Source organism: Carassius auratus, unplaced genomic scaffold (genome assembly GCF_003368295.1).
Source record: "Carassius auratus strain Wakin unplaced genomic scaffold, ASM336829v1 scaf_tig00214183_4049273_7079891, whole genome shotgun sequence".
NCBI classification, from domain to species: Eukaryota; Metazoa; Chordata; class Actinopteri; order Cypriniformes; family Cyprinidae; genus Carassius; species Carassius auratus.
Window position 1 is genome coordinate 1,663,884 of NW_020527547.1, and position 24,118 is coordinate 1,688,001.

The window sequence follows — 24,118 nt, forward strand, 5'->3', positions numbered from 1 at the left end:
TTATCTATAAGGAAGTTAATATTTCAAATAATTAAAAAATTAGCTTGTTTACAATTCTCTGATGTCGGTCATTGATCACATTGACTTGCAGGTAAACAATTTTTTTTAGTTTTAATTGTATTTTTTTGTGTTTTAAGTTTTTTTTTATATATATATATATATATATATATATATATATATATATATATATATATATATATATATATATATATATATGATTTAATTAATTATTAGCTTTTATTAAACTTACAAACCCACTACACAGTTTATAAATTAAAGCCAGTTTGTAAACCCCTGGTGTAATGTAATGTGTAATGCATTTTATGAAGTTAATATCAAAATGTTGTATTTTCTTTCTCTTTTTTTTTTTTTTTTTTTTTTTACATTTTTTAAATCAATATTTTACATTTAATGGTTACCAAAAAAAATTCATCCTAAAATTCTAAAAAGTATTTATACTAACTACAGTTTTCCTCATGTAATCTGTAATCAGTAACAGAGTGAGCAGACAAACTAGTTTGACCAACTAGCAGTTAGCCAAGGGGTAATCAGTCTTATTTTTTGAATTCACATTAGACCAATCTTAAAGGAAATAAATAAGATGACTAAGGTTTTAAGACTAGTCTAACAGGTTTATGCAACCTGCCCCAGGTCCTGTTCATCAAACATGTCTTACTTACTGTAGGTAACTGAATTACATTCAGGATAATTTTTCTTTTTTTTCTGTGGATCTAGAACCCAGGTCCAGATAATTGCAGATTACCATAGAGAAATAAATCCTAAACTAGTGATCTCTGGTGGTTCGTTGGGTTGCAACCTTCTTTCACTGAGTGGTCTCTTACGCACCTTCTTTCTCACAGTAAATGCCATACAACAGTATTATTTTTGCTATAGGCAGGTAAAAATAGATCTGCCAAAACTCTCGCTACAAGACCCATCCAACAAACAACAATGAATAACGTTGTAAACTACCCCCATATAAATGAGAATTCAGACTTTCATCCTCACTTGGCATTGCCACATGTTATGCTGATAGATCTCAGATATGAATCCTAAGCCTTTGATCTTTAGTACATAACAGCTCACATGGCATTTGTGGATGAAGTGAACTATAAAAATACTGAAGTTCTTGATAAAAATACAAATAAGCTTCAGTTCATTGGGTTACATTTTCAGACGCTGGTCTTTTGACTTTGTCTTTCGACTTTTCACCTTTTATCTCTCAATCTTTCCATAACTGACACAAGAACAGCATCTGTTAAAGGATGTGTTGCTTGTGTAGTCAAAAAGACTAGAAAGAGGTTTTCATGCAGTGTGTTTGCAACAGATGTGAAATGCTGATGATCAGACTCCCTGCGGCAAATCATTTGATTAACAAGCTTTTGTCTTCTAACCAAGAGCTCCATACAGTCAATGCCTCAATAAATTTGCCTGGCCTTTGTAAGTTATGAGGGGAGATGGCAGGAAGTCATGAAGTCAGTCAGTCAACTGTACATGCTGTAGAGACGATTGTTCAGGCAACTTTTAAAATTAAGAACTGTCTGGAGCTTTACTGACATCAACAAAGTCTATCGAATTAAGGTAGGAAATTGACAGATAATACTATTTTATGCTGTCGTTCATTAAAACATAACTTCAAAATTATACTATATATATATATAGAGAGAGAGAGAGAGTTATATTTATATATTATTATTATATACTTATGTATTAATATAAATAATATTCAATATTTGTTTTATTACTTTTACAAAAAAAAGAAGAGATTACACTGTTTCTTTTAGTGCTTGAATTCTTTTTAAAACTTGTCTTCAGTACCTATATGATCATTTTAAACTTATTTTATAATTATTAGATTATTTATTCTCAAATCTCGATTCTGTGTTGTTGTTGTTTTTTAATAAATTAAGGAAATTAACTGATTTAAAAAAAATGGCACTAGTGAAGTTTAAAAAAAGTCATTTTGGTTGCAATTTCATAGAATTCTGTTTTATAAATTATTCTATGTTTGAAAGTTATAGGGAAATAAAAAAAGGACTAGTCAGAAGAAAGTGAGTGTGCAAACGCTTCACCATCTGCTCCGACATCACACAAGCTCAAATTTACAATCATAATCATGCAAGAGGAAACATAAATTGTCATCTTATTCTCAAGATGGTTGATGAGGAGATGGTGATTGTGTAAACATTCAGATATTTTAACATTGATCATGTGCGACCAGTCACTGGACAACATGTCATTCTCATGTAGTTTCTGATGCAACATCTGATCGCTTAATGCAATTAAGTAATCACTGTAAACGCAGTGACTAGGGGAGAACTTGTTCTGTTGATCTGTCTATCTGTCTTTGGTGAGCGTGGCTGGGTGTATGTAAGCCGTGTGTCTTGTATGGCTGTGCAACAGTTGGCCTTATGAATTATTTGTGTGGCACAATTGCATCTCATTTTACCGCTCTATTATATGTGATCTCTCTGCTCTCACCTCCCAGCAGCCTTCCCATTGTGCATCTCTAATGGAGCATGCAATCCTGTGCTCTGCTTCCATATCTAACCCCTGACCTTCAGAGTCCCCACCTCTAAGGTCTAGATCAGGCTAACTCCATCAAACCTGCTCGATCTCACTATCTGCTGCTCTTTCTCTCCCATCACTTCCCATATTTCCACTTTCTGTTTCCTTCATTCCCATTTCCTCCTTCCCTAAACAATTCATCTTGCTTTCCATGTCTCACATTTCCTCCGTCCTGTATTTAAATATGCCATAATTCTCTGTTCAAATTGCATTGCTTCTACAATATCCATAATACTTCACTGTAATACTTGATTTTCCCTTTTTTTTCTGCTTGCTCTCCCTGTTTTTCTCTTTCTTTGTACATACACACTGTTCTTTCTCTCTCTCTCTCTCTCTCTCTCTCTCTCTCTCTCTCTCTCCTCGCTTCATTCCCCCTTTTCTTATCTCACCTCCTCCTCTCTTCACTTGTAGACTTTCTCATAACGCAGCCCCCAACCTCTACGTGCACACACACACACACATTCCTTACTCTTTCTCTCCACCTTAGCAGGATGCTTAATCTGCGGGCAGCGCAGAGCCAGTTTACCCATGAAGTGCGAGAGCCCGGGCTGTGGGTCTGGAGGGTTGAGAAGATGAGGGCTGTGCTCCTTGACCCATCACAGAGGGGAATCTTCTACAATGGAGATGCATATATTGTGCTCAGCAACCGTGGAAAGAATGGAAGTGACCTGCACATGTGGATGGGTGTGTAGTGTGTTTTTGTATGTATGTATATGTAATTAAGGATGGGAAAAAATCTTAAAAATCAGTTCCTGTAGATTTTGCATTATTGGCTTTCTTCCCTGATAAAGGTGAGGAGTCGTCCCGGGATGAGCAGGGTGCCTGTGCCATGCTTGCCACTCAACTGGACAGCTTCTTGGGAGGAGACCCAGTACAACATCGAGAGGTGCAAGGATACGAGTCACCTGAGTTCATGGGTCTCTTCCCTAAAGGAGTCAGTTACAAGGTGAGAGGAAGGGGCCAGCAAAAGAACAAAAACAACAAATCAGAAAGATTTTTTTTTAAATTATTGAACAGTATTGAACTATTCAGCAAGGAACCCTGAAAAAAATGCTTCCACAAAAATATTAAGCAGCACAAATGATTTCAAAATTGATGATGATACAAAATGTTTCTTGGAGGATCATGTGACCTGGAGTAATAATGCTGAAAATTCAGCTTTGCCATCACAGGAATAAATTATATTTTAGTTTGTGTATGGCAAAAAAAAATGCACTACTCGTTTCTCGTCTCAGGAAGGCGGGGTGGAGTCTGGATTCAAGAGTGCCAGGTCCAGGACTGGCCCAGTTACACATCTGTACCAAGTCAAAGGAAAGAAAAACATCCGTGCAAGAGAGGTGGAGCTCGGCTGGGGGAGCTTCAACAAGGGTGATTGTTTTATACTGGACCTTGGAGAGGTGTGTATGTTTTATTTAAAAGTTACTTTTTTTGTCTGTCATTTTGCTGCTGTGGTATTTTAGTTGGATAAACATGGCCAGTCATTTAGTTGGTGTTATCATGCAAATGCATGTGTGTTTATGTTCAGACTATAGTCGCATGGAGCGGATCCAAAGCCAATATGTTTGAGAGACAGAAGGTGCGTGAGATAGCAATGCTGATCAGAGACACTGAAAGGAATGGGAAAGCTCGCATCATCGATGTGTCAGAGGGAGAGGAAACACTGGAGATGGTTCAGGTTACAAACACTTTTGAATATTTGAATCATGCTGGATAACGTGATCATCAGATTCAAGTTCATGCAGCTGACGTGAAAAAAAAATTCACTTTAACAAGAAATCCTAAAATTCACTTGAATGTATTGTCACTGGTGAATGTATATATACATAGTTAGCACTATCTCTATTTTTATTTAAAAGGCACTTGGTCCAATCCCAGCTCTGAAGGAGAGTTCAGCAGAGGCAGACGCTGAAGCAGACATCACTAATTCTGCTTCCCTTTACAAGGTCAGCTCTTTTTACGGTGTAATGTTCTTTATCTCACCTTTTTTTTTTTGTCAAACAAATGGTTTGTCTGTTGCAAAACCTGTTGCTGTTTGAAGGCTAATAATGTTAGGAAAAAAATTATTCACATTAGGGATAAATCTCTGAATATTTCTCTCTCTCAGGTGTCTAATGCAACAGGCCAAATGACCTTGACAAAACTGTGTGACAAAGGCCTTTTCAGTCAAGAGATGCTGGAGAAAGATGACTGCTTCATATTGGACAATGGATCTAATGGGAAGATCTATGTTTGGAAAGGTGTTTGTCTATATTTGTTCATGTTTGTGTGAATAGTAAATCATACTTTATTCACTCATTATTGACTTTCTTCACTGATGCACAGGTAATGGAGCCAATGCAGAGGAGAAGAGAGTCGCCCTGAAGGTGGCAGATGAGTTTATTACAAAAATGAACTATCCCAGGATGAGAACACAGGTATAATATCTGGCAGCTCACTGTTTCAATTTTTTCTGTGCAGAACTGTGACTTTTTCTTTGTGTCCTTAGGTGGAAATTCTCCCCCAGGGCCGTGAGTCTGTCCTCTTTAAACAGTTCTTCGAGTGTTGGAGATAAACACACACCAATATATAAGATCTGTGTAGAAACTGATGCTCATTTTGTATAATCACACAGCATACTAGCGAAGCTTACCTGTTGCAACTTTTTGCTGTTAGCCAAAACATTGCTTGTTTGATCCCAGGTATGGTAGTACAGAGTCCAGGATGGCTGTCATTTTTAAGCAGGAACTGCCTATTAAAATAAAAAAAATAAAAAAATGCATATACTGTATATTATGCATGACAGAAAATGTATTAACAATCCACATGGATATATATATATCAATCCATATGGATTGTTAATAAATTTTCTGTCATGGATAATCTTTTGCATTAATCTAAAATACTTGTTGTGTTCAAATACTCATGCAATGACATGATGTCTGTTAACCTTTGTTATATTGTATGTTGAGCCTCAAATTGTACTGATATCAAATATGGGCACAAACAGATACCACATAAAGTCTCAATGCTTATGCAACCACCACCGCACATGACACAGCCACTGCCTTCAATGTGATCATCTTTTATCTTGGATATATGCACCAAGATAGAGGATGAACCTGTACATTAATCTAAAACTAAAGCTCCACAACCAACCAAAATCAATGTGAAGGACAGATGGATGAGTTCTCACCTGTGAATATGGAGCAAAAAACACATTGAATACATAAACAATTAGGACTTAATAATAAAAGTAGCATAATTAAGGCCTATTGACATTCTTAATGAGTCATTCTTCCATCATAACTCTTAAATTAAGTTTAAAAACAGGTCTACTGAAAGGAGCATTATGGACTCCCTAAAGAATCAATGAGCAAATTAATCTATTCCTTAACTGTTCTTACTGTAAAACTTTTATTTTACAGACATGTTTTACTGTAAATGATTTTGGCAATAGATCTACTGTAGGACAAGCTGATCATATCATTTTACTGCCTAAATCTTAAATTAAGAATTACAAGATATACCCTTTGAGTCATTTAATAACTTACCATATAATGAGGGTGGTTTCATTTCTTGCAGATGATACATGCAGTTATCTTGAAATGACAATCATTTGGGTGTGGTGAGAAAGGTGAACAATACATATTTCATTATGTCTGTTGCTGTCCCAGTTGTTTAATTGTGTTTTAGTTTTGTTAAATATAGAAATGCATATTCAGCATGTATTTATTTATCAGTTTACTTCATTATTTATTATTTCAAGTAAAATTGCACTTGCTTACAGGAAGTGAACAGTTTCACATGATTCATTTCTGGTCTTGGCCTTTGAATAAACTTCACAGTACATTTAAATATATTGACAGAGATATTGAATTTATTTTTATTTATTTCATTTTTAGTAGATAAAAAACTCAATAAAGAAGCTGAAAAAAAATTGTGTGCCTTTATTTCTTTTAAGTCAGTTTGCTAAACACACAGCAATGCTTGTATGTTTCCTCTTTATTATTATTTATTTATTATAAGTAACTTTGACTTTGAAATTAAATGGGTCATATAATGTTGCTAATATGAATTATTTGATGTATTTTGTGCAATGAAATCTGTTTATGCAGTTTAAGATTGAAAAAACACATTATTTTCCACATAATGTACATTATTGTTTCTCCTATGCCCTGTGCAACTTCTGTCTCTTTGAATGGTGAAACATCAAATTCTCCAAAACTCTTCACTAATCTTAGGATTCAATTTCAGATTTGAACTCACCAAAGAAATCAGACAGCAAGTGTGTCATAAATGTTGTTACTTTTGCTCAAATAGCATTATAAAAAGCTTATTTCTCAGGCTAGATCAGCCAGTGGACATGTGCAGTCCTAAGTGCGATTGGCTCTTTCATTCAGAAGACGGGGCTTCCTGCGTTGCATTTTTCCCCATTCAAAACTATACAAGGGACATATTCTATAGTCTTTGGTTACGCCTTCTTTCTTTGCATGAAGATTTTGCCGGTGTTATATAAATCTTCCCACACAATGACCTAGACATGTGGGGGCGTGTTAAAACAAGCCATTTTAGATAGAAGTGGTTGACTCTTAACTTTTATAAAGAATATCTCTTTGGATTTGAGACTTAGTCTTTGCAACTTTACAGATCTTCTTTATGCACCAAGAGCTTGTAACACTCCAAAGAGAAAGGAAAACTTGAAATCGCAACATTTGACTTTTAAAGATTAGACCTTGTCATAGCACTACAATACTTTTCAGCCCATGATTACATAAGCTCATAATGGCATAGCCCTCCTCTCTGCTTTTCCTTTAGTTAACAGAAGTTCACATGATTTAATAGGTGAGATACCACGTGTCAATGACTAGGGTGGTTTGAGGAGACAAAGTTCATTGTGTAGACAATTCAGATGACATAATACTACAGGAGAGTAACTGGGTCCTTGTGCTCTGATTCTGCCAGCGTGCAACTTAAAGCTCTGAGCTGGTCTGCTCCTGCAGTACTGAAGGTGAGGGTTGTAAACTTTATTCTATTTGATTTAAATATAATGTTTTAATATTTAAAAAAGGCGGAAAGAGATCCCCCCATCCCTCAGTTCAGTTAACCTTTAAATCAGTAAGTAAAAGCTTATATGTACTTTACCTTCATTTGGGATATATTTGTGTTGACTTTTAAATCCTTAATCTTCCCAGTCATTTGTAGCAGTAAGTAGAATTTTAGATATATGAAATCTTTTTAATTTAATTAATATATGTAAGCTATAATTTTATATTTATTTCAACAAGTGTATTTATAGTATAATAATAATATAATATTAAATTATATAATAAATTACATTTATTAAATGTATAATTATTACTTAGTACTGGGAATTTTTTAAGCTTTTGATGAGCTAATAGTTTGTGTTCTGCTTAAGATCAAGGTAATCAAAACAAAAAGGGATAAACCAGCCAACATGAAGAGTATCTTGAAGGGCAAAAGTAAGTTTATAGACTATGATTTTAGCAATAATGCACATTTTAAAATGTCGAAATTAAAGATGTTTGTGTGTGTGTCACAGAAGACGAAGCGCCTGAAGCTGATCTGAGTGTAACTACCGGAGCTGTACGCTGGAATATTCCTGATGAAGATCTTCAGGTTCACAAGTCAGTTCCCAGCAAGATCAGTCAGAGTCCTAGACAAGAGGTAAACCGACAGATGGGTTAGTTTAATAATTAAATAATCAATGACAGACATAAAAAAAAGATGAATCTAAAAAGGTAAAATGATTCAATGACTTCTATAGAGAAATTTGATTATTTACATGTTTAATGGCCTATATTTTAATGGACAATGTGTCATAATAGCAATACTATGAATCCATATTTAATGATTTCAAATAAGTAGGCTGTAATGAAAGCAAAGATGTCTGAATTGAACATCTAATCCATGGAAATTTTAAATACTAACCTTATTAATTACAATTAGTATTACATTTTAAAATAATAAGTAACAAAATGCCACTTGGGTTCTTTTGTGCCATTTCTAAGGGGGGCACCTTACCTTATTTGATCTTTTTACTTAATAAAATACATAACTTTTCCATCACAAAAAAAAAAAAAAAAAAACCTTGATGTGTCCACAAACCCCTCGTTAATAAATAAACACAAAAAAAAGTTTATACATATTTTTTAACCATTCAACATAATATTATGATATATCACCTAACCTCGACACTGTTGATATTCAGATTAATAATAGCATAGCCTTTCATCAAAGGCGGTGAGGTGAGATTTTGAGCCATTTGCTTAAGAAGAAAAAAATCAAGGCAGGGGGATTTTGCCCCATCTCTACTATTTACAGAGGTTTGTTTTCTTTTCTGGTTTTGAAGTTCAATTTTTCCTAATTACAAATAAATTACACCTCACCTTTCTATTGTTATACAGGACTTGAAGGATCTCCGCAGCCTGCAGGAAAGCATTAAGTTTATCACACAGTGGAAACAGCAGGTGGAACATGTCTGCAGGGTAATATGTGATGCTTTTTATAGCTTAAAAATTATAGATTTTTCACTCAAAAGGAGTCATTTGTTGCCACCTACTGAGCAACAATAAAACCCATGAAGCTAGTCACAGAAAAACCCCACCAAAAATGAGCCATGCAGACTTTGAACAACTTTTTCTCAATGTTCTGTCAAAGTTATGAAGGAGCGTTCTTCCAATAATATAAAATGATCTGTAATCATTTTCTTAAAACATCAGCACAATTTCTAAAATTGTATTTCTAAAACGTTTTGGTTGGAGAATATTCTAAAGTTCGGTAAAACAAAATTATAAAATGTTACCTTTACAATTTTAGAAAATAATCTTTTTAAAAATGAATGTTACATTCAATGCTTTCATTACTTAATGAGAACACTTTTAAAACATAAGAGCATTTTTTATCAGTTGGGAAGGCTTTTCATTTTAATGTTATAAAGGTTGCTTGGTAATGGTTATCACTTTTATAGAAGCCTCATATTCATGTATCATAAAGCTACTGATAAGACAGAATTATCCCCATCTCACCCTGTCATTACGGTTGCATTGTCCTGTTGCTGAAATTTACCATGGAAGGGTTAGGTAGGGTTTCAGTGTCAATAAATTAAATGCACACACTTTAACACCCTTTGGGGGTCTGAAGAGTGGGAATAAGGACTGTGGGATGCTGATGCAGACAGTAATGGGTGTGTTTTTGTCTACACTTAATGTCTAAATATTAAGTGTGTGTGTGTGTGTGTGTGTGTGTGTTTTAGCCTGGCTCCAGTTCAGATGAAGGCCCAATTATCAGTGTGCATGCAGAGCCGCATAGTATGGAGCAATGCCGCAAACTCATTCTTGAGTGGGCAAAGGAGCTCAAGAAAGTTGACGATGTGAGTTCATAGATAAAAGATACATTTATAAACATCATACATTATTTTCTTTAAGATCATTGCTAAGATTTTATCTGTTTATATTCTCCTAACAGTTGTTCAGTGAGGCCACATGGCGAAAAGAAAGACATGCACTGTTGGAGCAGGAAGAGAACAAGGTGGATTCTGCCAAGCAGATGGAGCAGATGATCATGGAATGGGCTAAAGAGCTGCAGACTGTGTGGGAGGTTTGACCCCATCAGACAGATGTAGTAATGTGCCAAATCTATATACAGTATATTATGAGCACATGTAATTGTTTCTTTTTTTTACTTATGTACAGCGGTTAGGTGTGATGAGACAAGAATTAGCCCAGTTTCTCAAGCAGCTGGAACTGAAGAAGAAGAAAATCTTGACTCTGTTGCCTTTTTTGGAGTTCATAACTTGGTCTCTACTGAAACAGGACAGCCAGGTACAAGATTAAGATAAGAGATCAATAAACAGGAAAAATGTAACTAGAGTCCATAGTGTACACCCATAAACTAGACAAACATTCATGATCAAGAGATACTGCTTATGTAAACAGTTTGAAACATTTTAGAGACAGGTACGATCAGCCCCAATGTATTTTGAAGATCTAGACAGAAATTTAGTTTCAGCATTATTACAAATGCAGATGTTTATTATTATGTTGATAATTTATTTAGATATTATTTATAGTTTATATATTTATTTGTAATTAATATATTTTTATACATTCAGCTTAATCATTTTTTATTGACAGTTATAAATTAGGGATAAAATATTATCTCCTATATATTATACTATGTATAATAATGTCATTCAATAATATAAGCAGTTTATTTTTAGGGTGTTGTTCCACAGCTGTGGCTCCTCAACAAACAACGTACCTGGAAAACAGGTGAACCTTCAACTTAAATCCTTCAGTAGACTAAACGCTGATTTGGTTAATTATATTAAATGTATTTTTAGGAAAAAGTGATGTTTTTGACGTGCTCATACTTTACAATTCATCGTGTACATTTTGTTTTGACAGAGACACCAAAGTACATTCCAAACTCAGGTACTGATTTATGTATTTATCTTGTTTGGTGCACAGTTAAATGTGAGAAACTTTAATCATATCACTGTTGTAGTAATGTTCATCATTTTTTTCCCATAGTGTGGAGATGGATCCACAGTGCTTCAGGTATCACTGATTCAGCAGTTTATGATTCATCTGCAAATGAAGTTCATTTTGGCTTAAGAAAGGTTTTCTCTGCACCTGTTTTGCACCTGTTTAGTGGACATCACACTGGACCCCATGACTAACCACCCATGGCTGCAGCTCTCAGATGACAAAAAGAAAGTACAGGAAGCTCTGAATGAAGCTGAAGTGTCGTACAGTACCCAGCGCTTTGACAGCTGGCCGTGTGTCCTGGGCTGTGAAGGGCTCACTTTCGGTCGGTACTATTGGGAAGTTGATATTGCCAATGATGGCTACTGGCGTGTTGGAGTGACCACCGAATCCTCCAAAAGGCAAGGCCGGTGTCCCATGAACCCCTCTGAGGGCTTCTGGACAATATGGAGAAGTACACGGCAGTTTTTTGCATGTACCAAACCAGAGATTGAGCTACCTTTGTCCCTTGTGCCCAAAAAGCTGGGAGTCTACCTGGACTATGAAGAAGGACAGTTGTCTTTCTATAACATAGAGACACGCACACATATCTTTACGTTCATCGCAAATTTCAGAGAAAAGTTGTACCCGCTTTTCGCACCACTGGATGGACGCACGCTGATCACACTGTCCTCCACAGAAGTCAAGCCAGAGGCATCCTCCCAAGAAAATCTACACTACTTTTAACTTGACATAATAGATCTAAAGGATGAGATCCATTTAAAACTGTTGAGATGTTTTGATTGGAAAATGATGAAGTTTGACAGATCCTCAGATCAATTTGGTGTTGGTGTGTTCAAAGTTTTGTGAATTTTAAACACTGTACTCACAATGTACAGGTTAATTTGTCCTTGTGGTGCATGACTAACAATTTGATTATTCTGTATTCTTTCAATCATTTTTGTGAGGTTTGCTTCTAAATGATATTCTCCATTTCATCCAAATCAAAAATGCCTAGGAGTACAGTGAATGATTTTTAGAAAATGTCTATGTAAGCCAAAGAGGCAGTTGTGTGGCAAAAGGTTGCAGGTTCAAGTCTCAGAGCAGGCAGGAATTGTAGGTGGGGGGAGTGAATGAACAGAGCTCTCTTCCTTCAACAGCCACGACCTTGAGTAAGGCACAAAACCCCAACTGCTCTCCAAGCACTGCAACAAATGGTTGCACACTGCTCTGGGTTTGTTTGCATTTGGATGGGTTTAATGCAGAGCACAGATTCAGAGTATGGGGTACCACACTTGGCCACACGTCACATCACTAGCACTAAAAACATTTGATTCTAGCCCATGATTGTTATTAAAAATAATGTTAATGTGCTTACTTGCCATCTAGTGTTGAAAGAATGTGTTTACATTTAGTGGGTGGGATTTGGAACCATCCTAATAAATTTTTAGGTTTTGTGGTTTCAGAAGCTCTGCTGCTTAAAACCAACAATTGTTGCTTGCTGCCAACAATATTTGGAGAGATTCAATAAAAATTCTATACAAGGCACAATGTCATTGTCTAAAATCTCAAAACTGATCACTATAACACACGACACAATACCGTTGTTATTTTTATGTTAATGTTCACACTATGTAGTTACTTTATTATGAATCTTACATGCATGCAATTTCTTACCTTCATTATTTAAAATTGTACAAACATTGCTTTAATACTGGAGCCAAAAAAGAAATCAAGACACAATTTTTTTTAATAATGTATTTAAAAAAAAAAAAAACATCCCCTGCTACAAATGCTTAAAGCATAAAAGTGTATACAGTAACAAACAGGAAAAAAGCAGCATAAAATATAGATCAAATTGGAACAGTCAAATAGTTTTCTCAAGATTAACAGGAAGGACTCAAACGTGCCCTGAGTTCTTGTCGATTTCATTTACTTATGAATATCAACGGACATTAACCTAATAAAAAGGGATTCCAAATACAAAACAGAGTGTTACTATCATTTTGTTTCAAGAACTTTACAATAGTTATTTGGCTTGTAAACATTTCTGCTGGTTTAATCTAATTAGTAATAGCCTTCTTAAAAAAAACCTGGTTACACAAAAGGTTACAAAATACTGGCATTAATACATTTTCAACAGAGTGGACATCCAGTAAGTCAGTGACAAATTTACAGTCTAATCAGTGAGCAGAAACTACATGTTGACCATGTGACCTACAACAGGAAAAACCCAACATTGTTAAAAATAACTGCTGGACATTCACTTATCGGGTTAGCAAAATGATGGGTCAGTATTGCTCCTCCAGTGCGATTAAGTACGAACCCTACAACACCCTGCCATTACTCATTCTGGATCAGCTGACTTATAAAAGGTCCCGGTGGAGTGAAGAAGATAAAAAAAATAAAATAAAAAAAATGACATACTGGACTGAGGGATCATTGATCCACAGTTCATCAAAAGCTCCCAATGACAAGCTGCTTTGTTCAAAGGCAAAAGAAAGGCAGTCAAAAAAGATGTAACTATTGATTTCTTTTTTTGTTTAGCATCCCACCATCCTAATCAGAATCACTTTTCGCATCCTTAACAATTAGTTTTTTGCCTCTTTTAGGCTCAGGTGTTTGGCCATCCTTCTTGGCCTTGGTGGATCTATAAAAAAAAAAAAAAAAGGTGTCAAATAAGCCCTGTTGACAGATGCTGTAACATTTTTGATTTTGAGAAAAAAGTGCTGTAGTTGTGGCATGATATAATCACTTACAATTTTTGAAGGTATTTGTCCACATCAGCTGGAGGTACCATGTCGCTCAATTCCAAACCGTTATTAATCTTTTTCAGCATTTCGTATCTTTCTTTTCCCCTAACCTGCATGAAGAGAAAGATCATCTTAAAAGCCATGAAAACACAGACTATACTCCTTTTTAGTTAAAGGTCTTAGCCAAACATCTCTAGTACACAAAACCATTTAAAAAGCACAAGCTAGATTAGGACAATCACTAGGCATGGCAAGGTATGTTTATTTACAAAGCACCTGTCATAAAGTGGAAATTTAAAGTGTTTTATATAAAACTTATTAAAAAAGGAGGTAATCATAAAAAGGTTCATAATAAATGTAACCAAATCAACTTTGTTATTTATGTGAGAAATATCACTGTTCAATATTATTGGCCCTGTGCAAAATGTATATTTTGTGCAATATTATTTATGTACAGTTAAGATTGTGCAATACAACTAATTTGACTTTTTTTTTCCCCTTTCTCTTGCCCCCTTTTTTTGAGAATGTTTACTGCTACATGTATGTGTGCAAATTGCAATACATTTCAAATTCAAAAGATGTTAATAATTTTTACTAATTAAAACAATTAAAAAGAAATAAAGTTATAATATAAGATTATATTATATATTAGTTATAATATAAAGTTATAATATAGATAATATAGAGACCTAAAAGGACAAGAGGCTGCCAGAGGTAGCAATCATAGTCAGTGCCTTTTCAACAAAGCTTAATTTACTACCTACTATCATTATGTGGCACAACCATTTAGCAGGTAATTTAGTTTTTTTAATTAGTTAATGTGTCCCTCAATAAAACTCATTACAATTTCCACGAAACTTCAAGGAGGAAGAGAGAGGAAGGTGCATGATCACCGGCAGGTAATAGATCTCATCATCACTGCTCGCGCTCAGTTTGGCCTTCTTACTGCCCTCAGATCGCGGTGTGGATGAAGAGGATTCTTTAGTCATGCCTGTCAGATTAAATTCACATTACTATAACATTCTGAAGAAATTAATGCTTTTGAGCAGTGCAGGTGCAGTTAAATTGAATTTATTTCATACACGCATGCAAAACTTACTGCGTTTGGTGGTAGAAGGGGTCTTGCCCAAGGTTTTGGTCTCCTGGTCTTTCCCGAAGTTGCTCTCCTCAGTTTTCCTGTCTCTGCCTGGGCACGCACACACACGCACCTCGAAAGACCTGCGGCCCAGCAACTGACCTCTGAAAGACAAGAGTTAAAGCAGATTTGATTATCCTTGGTATCCACATAGGAATACAATTCACTAAAAGAGGAATCAAAGATGGACTACTTACTCATGAGTCTCCAGAGTGATGATCGTGAGGATGGGTCGGCGGTTCATGCCACCCATGCAACTGCTATTGCACATGAAATTGTACAAAACAGTTGTCCATTCTGCTCCCAGCTGCAAAAAAAAAAAAAAAAAAAAAAAGCACAGGAAGAGTGACATTACAACTATGAAACTTATAGCAGTGTTGCAGGCAAAGATGAATACATTTACAATTTTTGTCATTTCCTCTTGCTGTCTAATGTTATTACAGATCAAAATACTGAGACTGACTTGAGGAGCTTCATAGGGAACCGCCACACTGTGCCTGTGGGTTATGTCGTCCTCTCTGTAAACAGCAAGTGAGTTTCCTTCCACTCGGATAAGGTGAGCAGGAGGAGCCAATACTGAACAGGGAGAAAACAGATCTGTTAATTGCTTTTATTGGAACTTGTATCAGTACGGCTGGTGTTTTCCTGTGAGGCAAGACTGGAGAGAAACAGCATGTCTATACCATCGCCATCTGGGGTTCTCTCATGGTGGGGACATCGACGGACCACCTCAGCCACATGTTCGGACTTCTTATATATAGCTGTGGCTCTGATCACCGAGCCCTGGGGAGGGGCAACATCCACCAGCATCTGAACTGGACACGTTTTCGCCAGTTGACAAAAGAGCTTATTCAGGTCAGACGAGTACTGAAATCAAAGAAAAGGAAAAGATCATCAGATTCATATAAACAAAAAAGTCACCGTGGAAAAAAAAATTATAAAATCAATACGTCATAGTCATTAGTATTTGTAGTAATCACACAAGTTAATAGAGGATTCAAAGCATTTAAGTTACAGTTCCTGAGAATGCTGATTAAAATAAAAGATAGGTTAAAGATGGCCAACTAGCTTTCCAATAATCAACTACTAGTTGATCAGTGAGTTGATCTAGTTGATCGTGTATTTTTTTTTCATTTACATATTAAATATGTATACATTATTCAAAATAATGATATACAAACATATCCATTTTATCTAACCAAAAACTAGTACATTAAAAAGGACAGGAAAAAATAGCAAGCATCACAAAAAAAAAAAAAACCTTCAACAAAAAAAGGATTAAAAAATAAATTAAAAAAACCCCACAAAAACAAACACATTCAAGCTTTTAAAATGGTATTTTCCTCTTACCATCCAGATCATGTGTGGTCCTGTAGTTTATCACTGGATCTGAAAGACACCAGTTTGACTTGCACTATAACAAACTTAAACTCTGCTCTCTTTTCTAAAACTCCATTTCACAGGAAGAAACTAACCACACGGGTAAGCTGAACAATTTTGAATGCTAAATGTCCCTGCTTTGAGTCTTGAAGCCTGCAGTTTCTGTAGAACTGACACCCCTCCCCCTCCCCCCACTGCTCTATGAGGACATGTTCAGACAAGTTCAGACATGTTCAAACTCAGATACAGGCTTTCTAATTAAAACATTGCTGCTCAGAAAAAAATAAGACAAAAAAGAAGTGGAAATTAAATTACCAAGGAGACTTCACTACTTATAAGACTAAATAAAATACAAGTACTGTCAGATTAAATTATTTTAGAGGACTAAACACAGAGACCAAGCTAGAAAAATGACTCATTACTAACATGAATGGTTTTGTACACGGAGCAGTGTGTGAAAGCTTCTTTGACCAACAACAAATACAGTCATCTTATCTTTTGTCATGTAGCCATCTTAGAGCAACACCCATTTCTACATACCAGAGAGTCAAGAGAGTGTGTGTATAAAACTATATCTGCTAAAATACACAGACAAATTAAATGAGCTATAGCTTTCTCCTAATTTAACCTTATAAGAAACATAATTGTACATAATGAAGGTTACTGGCTGTGTGAGGAATTATTTTCCTCTATTTCAAGTAGATTTGCCCCTACTAAATGCGTAAGTGTAAATGTACACCAATCACACAGCCATTTCTTTATGCAACCTCTTGAAATAAATACATGATGAACTTCTAATAACTTTATGCCATTTCAATCGACATGTTTCAATCCATTCTCCAAACCACTTATATAGGGTTGTGTGACATAATAGCTTATAGTCTAAATAGGATATGAAAGGTCTAAACCAAAAAAAGCACAACAGATGAGAGATTTAGTGGGGAGTGGGTTGGGTGCTGCAGGCAATTAAAAAAAAAAAACAACGCTACTGGAGAACTGTTTTGTTCACTCCAGATGTTAGATTGCCATGCTGAATGACCACAACAGCTCTCTAAACCTGAGTGGCAAATACACAGAAGATGGGTATGGTCGGGACCTGGGACAAGGAACGAAGGAGGTGATGGAGAATGAATGAAGTCTGGTGATATCCTGGCAACGTTCCATATAATGTGAGATGAGAGGAACTATAGGAGTGATCGAGGACACTCAAATGTCTTTTTTTTATGTGAGTTGAGTACTGTTTGCGTGGATGTATGTGTGCATATGTATTTTTAACTTACCGTGCAGGTGACAGACTTGGCGGTGCCAGATTGCGGGAAGCCCAATTTGAAGCCATGTTCCCCAGGATAATCAGTGGCAACAGGAACAGAGGCGGTCGGAGGGGAGGTGGAGGACTGTGGCTGTTCATTCACCACATCTCCAAATATATTCAGGTCGAAAGAGCCTGAAAGAAACTGCTGAAGCACATAAAAGTCCAGAATTGAATGTGAGTATGGTATGTGTGTGCATATACATGCTTTATTTATTTTTTTGATACCTCATCATTGATTAAGTCCCAGCCAGTGCCTCCATCCGGAGAGGAACTGAAACACAAATTGGAAGAAAGAGAATTCCTAGCTTATCAGTATTATTACCTACAATACACACTGCAGAGTACTGACGCACAATGACAAGTTCAATGGATCTTGACCAACAAAAAATAAATAAATACTCAGATATGATTCCAGAAACCTGAAATAATATAGCCTGCAACCAGCATAAAACTTACATGAGGTTTCGCTGCCACAGTTCAGCAAATTCTTGACTTTCTTCCATGGCCTGTATTAGACTCGCGGATATACTACAGATAACAAAACTTTCAGTCAGCTCAGCGCTTCAGGGAAAATATTATATATATATATATATATATATATATATATATATAAATACAACACCTCACAATCGCACGATATTATTAAAACGGTTCAGCCGGCAATGTTGTCTTTTTGCGAAGTGCGATAATTTTCATAGTAAACAACCAAATCACGTTTGGAAATATTTGAAGTTCTAAGGGCGATTTTAGGCTCAGAAAAAAAAACTCAGAAAGGAACCTCTGAGAGCCAAGTTGCAAAAACATCACTTGGCCAACTAAGTTACGTTAACGTCTGCCAATTTGCTTCTAAAACTAAACGCGCATTTGTAGATACTGTTAAAGGGGGAAAATACTTGGATATTAAATACAAAGTTCCAAAAGACAGTAACAGTAAAAGCACATTTTAAAAATGTCGACTGTTTGCTAGCTAACTAGCTAGTTTCTATAACGTCTAAAGAGGCGACTGGCCTCTGAGTTTCAGTTCATGTTAATTCATTAGTTTTGTTTTTAAAATTAACCAATTTTGATCGCACCAACGTCAGCTAGTTAAAATAATATCTGCACGCATTCAGTAATATTGTATTACGTTAAAATCCTGATTTTAATGCACTTCAAACACTTGACGGAGAAAGAATTTATGTTCTAACATTAGGAATCCGCATAATGGTTTCTCTTTTACCTTGCAAAAATTCACTTCACCGACCTCCTTTCCCCAAACAGTTTTTCGTTGCTCTTGTAAGAGTCTTGCCGTGAGGAGTTGCGAGTGTCTCGCACAAAACCCAAATCAAACCAAAACAACGCGCGCACCCACAAACTGGCTTCAAACTAAAAACTCCAGCGTGGAGCTTGCTATGAGGGGATTCCCCTGCAGGAGGAGTCTGCTGACGTCAGCGTCACCTGACTGATTGAGTCCTTCCATAGAGAAGGAATTAAATTGAAAAATGAAATAAAAAACCTGCAGAAAATTACCGTTTCTATTAGAAAACTAGACAAAAGGCGCGGAATCTGCATAATGAGGAAGTTTGAAATATCCAGTCTGTCTTTATTACACTACGTTCCAAGTACGAACGATTTTAATTATATTTGATATATATTTATATATACATATATATTTATAACTATAGGGCATGAAGTATTTTGCAAAGCCTGTCGATGAATAAGCAGAGTTTGATAACGCAGAGACAGCTGGGCCATTGATTCTAATAGTTTTGAAAAACTCGTGAGTTCATCTTCAGGATATGGAGCGGTAAGTGTCACATCAAAACTATAAAATCCTAACAGAGGGATTAAACCGAAAGTCACTCATTTTTTGCAGACATATATAATGTTATATGTAAGTGGCTGCAGGAATGTCACCAAATAATTAACACCGGAGGCCTACCAAAACCCACATCACAGAGAATTCTTGCGTTTGCTACCCGTGAGTTATAAAATCACACTTGAAACTTTTGACCAGTCAGTTGAGTCCCCACATCACTTATATAATAGAAAATGAGGTCTTTCATAATCGATTCACCACTCAGAACGAAAGAGGTATGATGAATACAATTTCAAAAGTTTTATTTACATATAAGCTAGGCTATGTCACCCACTTTTTACATATTTAAATTTTCAGTTCACATTCTACAGAATGCATGCATTTATGAGGGCATGTTATGATAAAAAAAAAATGCTTGTACATATTTTACAAAGTTAATGGAGCTTAGAGACAGTTTTTGGTCTGTAACAGAAACTGATCCAGCAACCTGTGATATAAAGAATATGAGTCAACATTAACGTCATTCTCTGTTTTGCATTTTGTAATAACAAACAAGAACTAAATCCATCAGAAAAAGTTAGCTTAGAACTATAATTTTTAATTTATACTCCCATACGAAATTACTGATTACACTTCTGCATCTTCATTGTTCTCAGCGATGACAAAAAAATGACAAATCAATCACAATTCAAATCACTTATGTATTTTCTCAAAATAATCTAATATTCTCAAGCAACACCAATTAATTTGTTAATGTGATTAATTCACAGACTGTGTTTCATTTTGAAATGTGTTAGAATAAAAATAAAAGAGTAAAAAAAAAACACAAAAGTCGAATCCCACACATATATTTTGTATTGCATAGTTAACATTACAAAGTGCAGTGGTATAATTCACATATTTCAGAGAAAGGAAAAAAAAACGTACTTTGTATAATATTTTATAGACCCATTACAGTATAAAAGACATAATGAAACTTTGTTACTAATTATTGTATTTCCTTTGCTATGTGCACACTTAATTGCTGATGATTTGTTGTATTAAATTTTGAGAAATTAATTATTATGATGTCAAAGTCTATCTTTGCCTATACATCACTTAGTACATCATTCCAAATGACATAGCTAAGGTTTTACACAACTTCATGTTTTGTTATTAATTTTTCACCAAAAAAGGAAAAATTATGACGATCGACTGTATAAATCTAGTTGTGAAAAAAAAATGTAAACATTAAATGAGTACCTTTTTTTCTGATGATGCTTCAAAGAAAGGCAAGCTTACTGGTGTGCACGTGTTTGTGTGTAAGGGAACATTCGAGAAAATCTCTAAGACGTCAGCTAAAAATCGCCTGATTTTGATGTTTTGGAATTTCTCTCTGTTAAAAGAAAAATCTGATAATTATACAAAATTCACTTTATTTTGTTTATAGTGTGTGCCCTTTATTCAAGCAAACAGAAATAACCTGTAAACTCTTACATTTATGTAACCTCAATAGGCACTTTTTCCCAACCTTTGAAAAGACACTCAGAAATATCATTGTACAGTAAATTGAATTTTTTTGTGTGTGTAAATGTTGTGTAATTTTATTTCTAGCATATATTTTCATTAATAGCATTGACTTTGTATGTTTGTTTAAAGTATATTTAGAAAAAATGAATTCTAGCTTATCAGTATTTTTACTGTAATAGAATCGATTTGTCAAAATGTTCAAAACTTGAAATTAAATAAATTCTAGTGATAGTTACAATAAATTATAAACCCTATGTCACATCACATTTTCTCTCCAAAAAAAAGTAATTCTGACAAGCAGTTAACATAATAGCATAAAATTTACCAAAGAAAAGCTTGAATGACTGCATAACATAAGAAAAAAATTATTAATCTCATAATATGTTTAAATCGAAAGGAAATGAGGAAATGTATAAAAGAAAAACTCTCCATATCACAAAATGGCTGACGCATTTTCAACTGCACAACATTAATTTTCTATTATGCAAATAAAATCATAAATCTATAACAATCCGAAATAAATAATCACTAAAAATCATAATTCGGAGATAATAGTAAGATTCAACATCGTTTTTCCTTGTGTCTCATCACAGGTCTTATCAAGCACATGTCACTTAGCAGTTAGCAATCAGGAACCTCTGCCCAAACCAAGGATAAAAATATTAAAACCAGGATGAAATATCTCCAAAATTGAATAAATAAATGTCAAAGCGAACAATATTAAATCAGATTTGCTGATAAACAAAAACATTTATGCAAAGCTCATATACAGGTCAGCTACTGTGCCCACCTGTTAATGTTTGGAGCTTCAGTCCTACAACTCGAAATAAAGTTCTCAAATCCCGAAGATGAAGTCGAAGGATATGCGTAATCCATCTCGTAAATTAATTGCATTTAACGGAGCGCGAATATTGATAATATTCATCTGTTTGAGACAGAAAGGTGGCTATGTGGGTTTATGAAGAGAAATTGACAAATAAGAGCAAAAAACGTCATGAAGGGGGGTCAAGGGACAACCAATAGTTTTTCGTACGCCTTTTTAAATATATGGATGAACCGCATACGCTCGAGAATACCCGGGAATATATTTTCGCCCTATAACATAAATGACTACAACTTTGAAACATGTCAACAACTAAATCCAAAACACTGGCAAAATACGACATTGAGTAAAATGTAAAGACAAAAATATTTGTACTCGAATACTGTCACTTACTTGATTTATAGGAAGACAGAACTCGAAAAAAAAAAAAAACACAAACAAACCATAACCTTCGGTACCAAATGATGCGGTGTTTTCCTACCAAGAGACGAAGATTCAGACTCATTCAATGGTTACCAATGCACTTTCATTTTGACCCATCTCGTTTAAAAAAAACAAACTGTTATAATTAGTAATACACCAAGAATTCCATTTCTTTTGCTGTCGATACATTTATTTCTGTTGTTTTTCTAAAGGAGCCCATCTTCCTTGAGTCAGTAGAGGTTTCTCTCTCTCTCTCTCACTCACTCACACTCCCTCCCTTCTTGCTCTCTCATACCGGCTGAAACTGCTTTGTCAACTTCCGCCCTGCTGTCTTACCAGTGGACGCTGGCCTGCATACAAAACCTCCCAGCCATTTCAATGTCCTATACATTCTGCATTTTCCTTCTCATTCAAAAATCATGCTTACAGTCAAATGTTCTCTTCTTCTAACGTCTTGTTTGTACTCGGATCTCACATTTTGCAGCTCTCTCATTCTCTTCCGATGAGCTGAATCTTCCCGCCCGTTTGGTCACATGTGGTCTCCCACGTCACTGTCCTGATTTGACTAACTGACCCAGCATCACACTAAATTAAACACACACAGAACAAACACAACACTGTGAGAGATGTGATGAACAAATGGCTTTCGTTTGAGTCTGATATAACAGCTGAAGAAGTGTTGAGCAGTTTCACTTTTGATTTTTTTTGCTTTTCAAAGAGTTGACCAATGTGCTGCACTAAATGAACTCTTGAGGTTTGGTTTTTTCGGGACAGATTCAAAAGGAAACTGTGACTGTACAGCTGTTTCAGAGACATGATCATCTCGGATTATCGCATACGAGCTCACAACGAAATGTGATCATTGTTATTCACTGAGCCTTTATTTCTTCAAGAAGCTTGGTTTATGTCATCTTGAAGGTAAATAGGTCAGAGTCACATAATTCTCATTCTCACTTTGACTTACTCTTTTGATAGTTTGAGACAGAGGGCAGTTTGAGACAGAAAACAGCTGAGGCCAACAGTAAGTGGGCGGGCCGGAGGTGAATCAGCAGCTAAATTTGTATTTGCTCTCTTTCACACAATCACATCTCTTAATTCCCACTCTTTTTCTGCATGCATATACGGACACATTTTTTTTTATGGCAGATACTCAATTAATTCATACTTACACATAATCACAAACATTCAAGACAAAAAAAATAGTTTTCTCTTTAACTTAATCTCATCTTTGAAATGCAACCACAATAAGCTGTCTCTCAGACCCTTTAGAAAATGCCATTACTGTAAAAGCAGTGGTTCAGAAAGGAAGGCAGACCAGTCCCAACCAACATGACTTCCTTCATTACTTCCTGCCAAGTTTTTAGCGGTTTTTGAGAGGACTATTTGGAAAGCCTCTGATGGCTAACCACACACTAACTTCCATGGCATTTTATTAAACAGTACTCTTTTCAGGTGACCTCATAACTTGACAAAACTACGGTTTACCCAGAAATAAACATTGTCATTATTTTCTTACCCTCATTTCATTCCAAACATTTTTCTTCTATGAAACAAAAGATCTGTGTTCCATAAAACAAGGTCACGTTTTGAGAACACGAGGGTAAGTGATGAGTTTTTTATTAATCCCTTGGACAATTAAAAAAAAAGTGATTTACTTCTAATGGCTTCAGAATACGAGAGATTCATGAGTTATGAATATGGGAAAGCTGTAAATTTATCTATCTATCTAAAAAAAAAAAAGTCCTTCAGCTTACAATAGTCTATTCCTAATGTCTTAAACTGAAGGGAAATGTAGGAAAGGACAGACTTAAAAGTTTATCATGCTTTCAAGATGTCGAAGTGCTATGTGGTCAACAGTACTGGGGATTTCCACAGTATTTAGGAGAAACAGCCTAAAAAAAAACCCCCAACAGATTATTGAATTTAGATTAACTAAATTGTTAAGAGAGTGG

The 24,118-nt window shown here is 35.4% G+C and overlaps 3 protein-coding genes across 10 annotated transcripts; 2 read left to right on the forward strand and 1 right to left on the reverse strand.

Moving 5' to 3' along the window:
* The first annotated feature begins 1,460 nt into the window (after positions 1 to 1,460).
* On the forward strand, positions 1,461 to 6,409 carry LOC113091289 (macrophage-capping protein-like). 2 transcript variants are annotated; one of them, XM_026256710.1, is made up of 9 exons: positions 1,461 to 1,581; positions 3,056 to 3,252; positions 3,360 to 3,514; positions 3,804 to 3,965; positions 4,094 to 4,243; positions 4,425 to 4,511; positions 4,673 to 4,805; positions 4,891 to 4,982; positions 5,054 to 6,409. In XM_026256710.1, exons 2-9 carry the CDS (start codon positions 3,060 to 3,062, stop codon positions 5,117 to 5,119), a joined length of 1,038 nt encoding a protein of 345 aa, XP_026112495.1. In that variant the 5' UTR covers positions 1,461 to 1,581; positions 3,056 to 3,059; the 3' UTR covers positions 5,120 to 6,409. The 2 variants fall into 2 exon arrangements, with proteins under 2 accessions (XP_026112495.1, XP_026112496.1); XM_026256711.1 differs by lacking the exon at positions 1,461 to 1,581 and having other exon boundaries at positions 2,917 to 3,252.
* Positions 6,410 to 7,448: 1,039 nt separating this feature from the next.
* LOC113091286 (E3 ubiquitin-protein ligase TRIM69-like) lies at positions 7,449 to 12,580 on the forward strand. Of its 2 annotated transcripts, none has more exons than XM_026256699.1 (11): positions 7,449 to 7,555; positions 7,964 to 8,027; positions 8,108 to 8,232; positions 8,973 to 9,053; positions 9,821 to 9,937; positions 10,033 to 10,164; positions 10,260 to 10,388; positions 10,787 to 10,838; positions 10,974 to 11,000; positions 11,100 to 11,126; positions 11,221 to 12,580. In XM_026256699.1, exons 2-11 carry the CDS (start codon positions 8,003 to 8,005, stop codon positions 11,778 to 11,780), a joined length of 1,275 nt encoding a protein of 424 aa, XP_026112484.1. In that variant the 5' UTR covers positions 7,449 to 7,555; positions 7,964 to 8,002; the 3' UTR covers positions 11,781 to 12,580. The 2 variants fall into 2 exon arrangements, with proteins under 2 accessions (XP_026112484.1, XP_026112485.1); XM_026256700.1 differs by lacking the exon at positions 7,449 to 7,555 and adding an exon at positions 7,570 to 7,662.
* A 196-nt stretch (positions 12,581 to 12,776) lies between these two features.
* Positions 12,777 to 22,155, reverse strand: LOC113091288 (cellular tumor antigen p53-like). Of its 6 annotated transcripts, none has more exons than XM_026256707.1 (11): positions 22,137 to 22,155; positions 18,070 to 18,141; positions 17,839 to 17,884; positions 17,582 to 17,755; positions 15,605 to 15,788; positions 15,385 to 15,497; positions 15,119 to 15,228; positions 14,886 to 15,025; positions 14,680 to 14,777; positions 13,793 to 13,896; positions 12,777 to 13,683 (listed from the first exon to the last, which is right to left on the reverse strand). In XM_026256707.1, exons 2-11 carry the CDS (start codon positions 18,114 to 18,116, stop codon positions 13,593 to 13,595), a joined length of 1,107 nt encoding a protein of 368 aa, XP_026112492.1. In that variant the 5' UTR covers positions 18,117 to 18,141; positions 22,137 to 22,155; the 3' UTR covers positions 12,777 to 13,592. The 6 variants fall into 6 exon arrangements, with proteins under 6 accessions (XP_026112492.1, XP_026112490.1, XP_026112491.1 ...); XM_026256705.1 differs by having other exon boundaries at positions 17,582 to 17,758; XM_026256706.1 differs by lacking the exon at positions 22,137 to 22,155 and adding an exon at positions 18,833 to 19,027.
* Positions 22,156 to 24,118: the final 1,963 nt, after the last annotated feature.